Source organism: Martes martes (genome assembly GCF_963455335.1).
Source record: "Martes martes genome assembly, chromosome: X".
Taxonomy (NCBI): Eukaryota; Metazoa; Chordata; class Mammalia; order Carnivora; family Mustelidae; genus Martes; species Martes martes.
In genome coordinates this window covers 106,042,532-106,050,218 of record NC_137897.1, presented here as the reverse complement: position 1 = coordinate 106,050,218, position 7,687 = coordinate 106,042,532, and the positions used below count along the sequence as shown (strand labels likewise).

The window sequence follows — 7,687 nt, the reverse complement described above, 5'->3', positions numbered from 1 at the left end:
GGGCTCACTGGCGGGGCGGTCCCTGGGGCGGTCCCGGGCCGGCGGCTGCCGCTCCGCGGCGCCCGGGAGGGGGCGTGGCCACACGAGGGGCGGGGTTACGCTGGCGGCGGCAGCCCGGGCAGCCGGCGAAGGGGGTGCTCGCCCTAGGCTGCTCCGGAGGGGCGGCGGCGGAGTTGTGGAGGCGGCCGCGGAGGCTGCATCCCCGACCCAGCCAGGGAAGGAGTGACCGGGGGCGGGGCGGGAGGGCACCGGCGGCCGGCGGTGCGCCTCAGGCCTCGCGTCCACCTGCCCGGCCGCACGCTCTCCCCTGGGTCGGCGGGGCCTGCGCCGGCCGGGACCCATGGCGGCATCGGCGGCTCTGTCGGCGGCGGCGGCGGCGGCGGCCCTGTCGGGCCTGGCGGTGCGGCTGTCGCGCTCGGCGGCGGCCCGCGGCTCGTACGGCGCCTTCTGCAAGGGGCTCACGCGCACGCTGATCACCTTCTTCGACCTGGCCTGGCGGCTGCGCATGAACTTCCCCTACTTCTACGTGGTGGCCTCGGTGATGCTCAACGTCCGCCTGCAGGTGCGGATCGAGTGAGCGGGCGCCGCCGCAGCCCCCGCCGGAGGGTCCCGCGCGCCGGGCCGCGCCGGGCAGGGGCGCCGGCATGGAGGACGGCCGGCGGGACGCGGCGGGGGCAGGAGGCGGGGCGGCCCGGGCCCCCGGGCCCTAGACCTCCGCGGGGGGGCGCCGGCCACCCGGCCGCCCAGCCACCCGGCCGGGCTCCGGCCACGACCGGCCGCCCGCCCGCGGCGTGGCCGGTGACCTATTGCACAGAAACTCTGCAAACGGGCCCTTACTGTCGGGCTCGAGAGGAAAAAACCAAACAAACCAAAAAACGATTTGAGGGCGGCCGACCTGTTGCCTCACGGTGGCCAGAGCCGGGGAAGCCGCAAGGAAAAATTCTGCAGCAGGGACTTGACTGGCCCCGATCCACAAGGTAGGAGGCCAGAGGCTGGCCCCGCGGGCTGGCGGCGGCGCTTGCCATGACGTCTCGGTGGCAGGGGGCACTGTGGACGGGACCCCAGGAAGCCAGCCCCTGAGCTGCCCAGGCGGGAGGCCACAGGCTCCGCATACTCTCTGGTCCTCATTCCCGGACGGGGGTGGGGCGGGGGCGGCGGCGGCCCGGGCATCTCAGAGCATCAGCCCATCCCCGCCCCGCTCTCCCCAGAGGCCCTGGTGCTGCCACCTGAACCCCAGGGAATGGAGGGGAATGGGCTGGGGGAGGCGCCGGGGAAGGCTCCAGAAGGAAAAGATGCTGCCACCCTTCACCCCCTTGGGGAGCCAGACAGGGAGGGGGGTTGTGTTCTTGGCCAAAGCCCTGGTGGGTGCCTCTTCTAAACCCTCAGGCCTTTGGGGTCTGGGCAGCTGCCTCTAGCCCTGTGTTGGGGGCCTGCTCCTTCTGTGCCTGGGGTTCCCCTCCCGTTCTGGGGGCGTCCCCTGGCGCTGGACACTTGGCCATTTGGAGACCCAGAGGAGTGGGAAGGCCGCTCTGCCCTATCCCTGCCCCCACAGCCTTGCTCTCCAGCACGGTCTCCGCCACCCTCCCTCCGGCCCCTAGGTCTGCCCTCCCCCTCCCCCTGCCACCGAAGGCCGCCTCCAGCAGTCCCTGTGCGCCCAGAGGAGGCTGGGGAAATGGGGGTCTCCTTGAGCCCGGGGCAGCTCGCAGGTTGGGGAGCGGAAAGCAGGTGGAGCAGCGGCTTGCGAGGAGGCAGCCCTTGGGGAAAGGCGCCCCACACTCTGTGGGACCACTGTGGAGTCTCCATCTCTCTGTCTTTCAGGAACCGGTGTTCGTAGGTGGTGACCCACCCCTTTCGTGGCCTTGTCGAGAGACTGCAATCCCTGCCCAGGGGCGGCCCCTGGGCCCAGTGCTGCCTGGGGAGCTGCTGGGCAAAGGGCCTAGCCCGGGAGGAGAGAAAGGACCTTCCAGGCAGAGGCACCGGGTGCTGGGGTAGCCGGTGGTCCCGTTCTGGCATGGGGAAGGATGTGACCCTGTCACCTCAGCACTGCATCTCCTAGCGACACTTTGAGGGCGTTCTGTGCTCCCCACCTGATGACTGGAGAAGCTGGCTCTGGGACTGGGAGAGATGTGTCCTTGTCCTACACATACGAAGGGGTGGGGCTGAATCTGCGCCCAGTCTTTGAGAAAACCTGGCTCTGTGGGGGAGGGGAGCTCAAGGCCCCCCTGGGGGACCTAGGGGGAGAGAACGAGGTCCAGGGTAGGGAATGTGGGGAACTGGCTCTTCTTGGGGTGGTGTGGGAGGCCACAGGGAAGACCGTCGGAGCTGAGACGGACACAGGAGAGAGTCCTAGAATGTCTTGCAGAGCGGAGGTCTTCACCCACAGAGCCTGGCCTCCCCTGCCACCCCACCCCAGGCTGCACCAAGAGCTCCTCGGCAGCTGAGTGGCACAGGCCTCTCAGTTTGGGTGGCGGGGTGGGGGTGGGGTGGTGGCGGGGCCCCTGGGCACAGGCTGGAACCAGGAGGGTGAAGGGATAAACCTGGGATGGGTCCCCAGGCCCTTCACCCCCCAGTCCAGGATCCTGCCAGAGAACGTCCTCTGGATGGGCTTGGATTGGCCCTGAGGCCCCAGATGTGCGGCTCCTTGGCCTACCAGGATGGCCAGCCACGGCCCCGAGGGGGCCAGGAAAGACCCCGGTTCCCCAGCCACTCTGTCCCCTGTTGCTCTCGGCCCCCAGGCTCCAAATTCCTGGGACTGAAAACCCAAGCAGTCTGTCCAGCCCCAGGGACAGAGTGGCCCAGTGTCACCCTCCCGCCTTTCTCAGCCGCCGCTCTAGAGGACGGGTCCTGAGTGAAGAGCTCTGCCGGCTTCACCCCAGGGACCGAGGCCCGATGAGGCCACCATGTGTGCCCTGCAGCTTCCCACAGACAGGGTGTGATGGTTCTCACCTCGTGCCAAGGGTTCTGTGGTCCCGGGTCCCGGTGGCACCTCCTGTACCCCAATCCTCTCCACCCAGGACCACGTCTGGGAGCCTGCCGGCCTGCCGACTCCATCCACAGATGTCTGGGGACAGCGTGCGAGAGCCCCGCGGGGCCTCCCTAGGGCTGATCCACAGATGTGCCCCTTGCAAGGCCCCGTCTCACCCTCGGGGTGACCCACTCCCCGGCCAGGGCCTTGGGGCTCAGCTGGAGCTGCCTGGGGCCTGGGACACCTCTTCCCCACAGAGAGAGGGGGAAGCCTCCGGGCCCTGGCCGGAGACCCCTGCCCTGTGGGGCGCCCCAGCCCTTGCCAGCCCGCCCTGGGGGCCCAGAAAGTCTCAGCACGGCCCCCGAGGGACTGGGCAGGGGCTGCACTTCTTCGGCCAGTGGTCCTGCCCCTGCTCTTCGGACGGACGGGATTGGCCTTGAGTAGGGTTTGGCCTTGAGTAGTTGTGGAGCTGCCCCCCACCCCGCCCCCCACCCGTGCTGGGCCCTGGCTGCCTGACAGGCTCTCCATGCACTTTATTTATTTGCAGTCTGTGTTCCAGACAGCAGAGCTTCTGCAAAATCCAAGACACGGGCTGAAGAAGATGTCCCTTTCCTGTGTGTGATTCACTGTCCTGGTCAGCACGGGCTGCTCAGAGAAACGCTCGTGTTCCTGCTGCTGTGAAATCATGTCCCTCTAAGTTAAAAAGCAACACCCCTCCCTGAGTTCAATAAAATCTAGTCAAATTGGAGGCCTCCTCTCCTGGTGTGGGGTCCCCTGGGGGGCCGGGATCAGGGGAGGGAGAGCCAGGGTGGGCTGCAGGGTGGAGGCCTGCCCAGAGACGCTGGGGGACCGCCTGGGCAGCCAGGGCCCCCTGGAGGAGAAGGCCGCAGCACGGGCCCGGCCAGAAGGTGGCGATTTGTCTCGTTCTCAACCTTTATTTGAATGACCCGAGACCTAGGTGTTCTCTCCGTTTCAGAGCCGGGCCTCAGAAAGTGCTTACTACAGTGGAAGCTTGAGGGTGGGCTCGGGGCGATGGGGTGAAGGAAGCTCCCTGCACATCATTTTGGGTCACCCGGAGGTCCGTCTGCCACAGCAGGTGGCGAGGTGCCCCTGGCCTCCCTGCCGGCGAGGTGGGCGCCCAGTTTTGGAAAAGATAAAACCTTGGGGACCAGAAGCCTGCTGCCCTTCCCCCCGGCTGAGACCCGAACTGTGCCTTCAGAGCCCCAGCCTAGTGAGTCCCCAGAGAAGCCTGGCCATGGGGAGGGTCCCCGGGGGGGCCCAGGGGCTGAGCTAGAAGAAGGAAGACCCACCGTCCCCAGGGCGGGGAGGGCTCCTGAGGGTGCAGGGTCATGGTCCTCGGAGGTTCACAGCCTGGGGTGAGGGCCTTGGGGGTGCTCCGCCCACTGGGAACTACCAGGGGCCAGAGCACCGTGACAAGGCAGAGCCTTCGGACACCTGCCACCACAGGAGGGACGGACCCCTGTCCCTGCCAGTGCCCTGAGCTTCCCTCTGCTTAGTCCAGACGGTTCTGTTCAGTCCCTCTTGGCCCCAAACCCAGCCCAGGGGTCACGCAGCCTGGCGCCACCAAGAGGGGAGGGTCTGACCGGAGCTCGGGGTCCCAGGCACGTTGGGGAGGGAGCACCACCCTTCCCTGCCGCGGAGGCAGGCAGGCAGCTCCCGCTCTGGCCCAGGGTGGCCTTCTGAGCCCAGCTCTTCCTCGGTCCACTGCGTGGCCACGTGCACTCTCGTGTCGCCAGTAGGGAGACCTCAGGGTGGCCGTGGGCCTTCAGGGAGCCGGTGGCTGCTTGGCATCCGTTTCGGGCCTCACGCGGAGCCGCCTCGTGTGTATGAGGAGAGCAAAGAAAGCGGAGGGAACTGGCAGGTGTGGAGAGCCTGCCCAGTCCCCGGGGCCCTGCTGGGGGCTTTCTTCCCTGATCCTCCCCATCATCCCCACGGCCACGTCTGGAGGAGGTCACGGCGAGGCTGTGGTCCCCGGATGACCCAGGAGCTTGGCCCGAGCAACCGGAGGCTCCTCACCTCCGGCCCTGTCCTTGGAGCGGACCTTCCACCCCCCACCCCCCACCCCCCGTGAGGAGCGGTTCCCAGGTCGCAGCCTTGAGAGAGTGTGGTGGGGCTGAGCCCACCCTGACAGCACGTGGGACTGACCCCAGTGAGGGCCTCGTGCAGACCCCTGACCCCGGCGGGTGGGTGCGTGGACACGTCCTCACGCGAACGCCGACATGACAGGCTCGTGGGTCAGTTTCCTGGCGCAGTGCACCTGCCTCCCGGCTGTCTGCCGCACTTGCCCCTGTGTTGTCTTGCGTCCTCCTCCCCAGTGCTCCTTGCTGTGGCTGCACGGGTCCTCCTCCCCAGTGCTCCCTGCTGTGGCTGCATGCGGGGCTGGGACAGGTCGTCTCTCTGGTGCACAGGCTTTCCCAGGATCAACAGCCCCTCTTTGTCCTGTTCCACGTGTGGCTCTTTGGTTTGCTTGGCTGCAAATGGGAAATGCCTTTGCTTCCGCCATTCCTCCAAGGTTCCGTGGCCCCCTGTTACTGGAGAAACTCGAGTTCAGAGTTTAGAAGATCTTATTCCCATGTCTGTCGCCAACCATGAGAGGACAGGGTCCGTGTGGTTCCCATGCGGAGCACAGGGGTCGTCCCAGGATCCCCTCTGTCTCCACCTGTCTGTGTTTGCAGCTGGCTTCCCCCATGGGGAGCACTCCTGCGGTACCTTCGGTCTCTGGGCTGCTTCCCACCGTCGTGCTGAGGACCCTCTGCGGGCAGCCTTTGTGGGAGACTCCCCTCTGCTCCTCTCAGGGGTCACAGCTTCCACCGGCCACCTTCACACCCTTTCTGGGCAGGCTTGCAGCCCCCCTCCCATCTCCCCTCCGTGCGCTGACCCCGCCACTCCACTGCGGAGGAAGGGGAGAGAAGAGGGCTAAGCAGCAGTGCTCCACGGCCCACTCCGCTAGACTCGGCCTCCTTTGTGGGCCTCACACTCCAGAGCAGATGAGAGGCCGGCAGATTCAGGCACCAGACAGGACGGGGCACTGCTGGGGGGATGACGCCGACCACAGAGGGGACCCTTCTCCGCTCTGGAGCCTGGGGTGTGCTCATCCTGCAGAAGGAGGTGGAGGCCCACGGCAGGGAATGGCCGCGGGACCTCGGGGTCTGGGTGACACCAGCCAGGTGTGCGCTCTCCCCTGGGCGTGTGTCCCCCTGCCAACGGCTGTAACGGGGACGTGACGACACTCCCACCTCTCTGCGGGTTTTTCTGAGGGCCATGTGGCAGTAATGCCCAGACAGCCCTGAGTCCGGTGTTTGGCAGAGACACGGACTCGGCTCATCGGATCCATGTGTCAGGGTAGGACTGCCGTCCACCCCAGCGAAACTTCTCGACGTTCATGGGTGCCCCCGACATAGTGATGCCTGCCCTGGTGTCCCCTGAGTCGGCCCCCCTCAGTCCCCAACTCTGGGGCAGGATTTCAGGATACAAAGGGCATCCACTTCCATGTGGCCCCGGGCCTCCTTCCAGCAACTGACATAGGACTTGACCACTTGGCGTCAAATACACACGTGTTTGGGAAACGAAGTCAAATGCACCCTCTAATCAGGGAGATTCAGCATATGGGGACTCAGGAAGGAGTCTGCTGGAGCTGCTGGGGAAATGCAGGGGAGGGGAAGCCCCCCCCCGCCAGGGTTCTCTGCCAACATTGTCAGTACTGGGGTGGGACAGGAGAATCAGGGGTTTAGGGGACTGTAGACTCAGCCATCAGGGACTGGGGCACACTTCCCTCCATGCCCATGAGAAGGAGCCACCCTTGCAGCCTGGACCAGGGTAGGGGAGCCCCTCTGGAGAGGATCCTTGGGTGGGGGGGGCAGAAGGACGGAGATAGTCCCTGGCAGGGCACCGAGCTGCCTTAGGCCGTCGCCTGCTGAGGGTCCACCTTCCCGTGGAGGAAGGCCACAGCCCCGGTCCCAAGGCTGAGCAAGGTCCCAAGGTTACCAGCACCCACGTGGCCAGCCACACGAAACAAATCAGAAGGCCTCCCTCTCTCACAGCCTCAGCCTTGTGGATGCTCTGTGGTCACAGCAGCCTGTCGGGGCCCATGCCTCCTGCTTCTGTGCCTCAGCTTCTGTACCCAAGAGGATCGCTGCTGGCATCGCAGGGGCCCCAAGCTCCAGACCTCTAAGCCCGCCTCCTGTAGGGCCCGCCCCTGCCACCATCCAGGCAGTGGGGAGGCAGCGGACTGGCTCTCGTGGCCACTGAGAGGTGGAGGGCAAGGAGGGTCTGTCTCCTCCGCTCCTGGCTGAGACAGCCCATATGGTGGCCGTAGAGAAATGGGCTGGGGCCGGTGCCCCTGTGTGCGCTTGAGGGGGACAGGGGGCTCCTCGGTGGGGCCCTTGGGAAGCGGCCCTTGGGGCCTCCATGGGGCCTGTCATGGAAGGCTTTTGAGCAGGGCTGCGGCCCTAGAACATGCTGGTGGCTCCTCACCTCCAACCATGCGATTCTCTTTTCTCTGTCTCTGGGACCACACGCTGTGTGAATGGCAAGCGGGGAGACCAGGCAAGGCTTGGTCCAAACACCCTGGAGATACGTACTGGGACCAAGTGGGATTTCTCCCGGAATGCAACGTTGGTTTCATCTTAAAGTCAATTCGCGGTTTACTCCATATTAATATAAAAAGGGGTAAAACCTGACCCTCACAGTAGGTGCCGGAGG

The 7,687-nt window shown here is 66.0% G+C and overlaps 1 protein-coding gene across 1 annotated transcript; it reads left to right on the top strand.

Annotated features, from left to right (window-relative positions):
- Window positions 1-209: 209 nt before the first annotated feature.
- Window positions 210-708, top strand: SMIM10L2B (small integral membrane protein 10 like 2B). The gene has a single exon (XM_080795149.1). The coding sequence runs from the start codon at window positions 341-343 to the stop codon at window positions 575-577; it is 237 nt and encodes a 78-aa protein (XP_080651275.1). The 5' UTR covers window positions 210-340; the 3' UTR covers window positions 578-708.
- The last annotated feature ends 6,979 nt before the right edge of the window (window positions 709-7,687 follow it).

Coding starts and splice junctions, on each gene's coding strand:
- SMIM10L2B (XM_080795149.1), top strand. CDS start 341: ATGGCGGCATCGGCGGCTCTGTCGGCGGCGGCGGCGGCGGCGGCCCTG.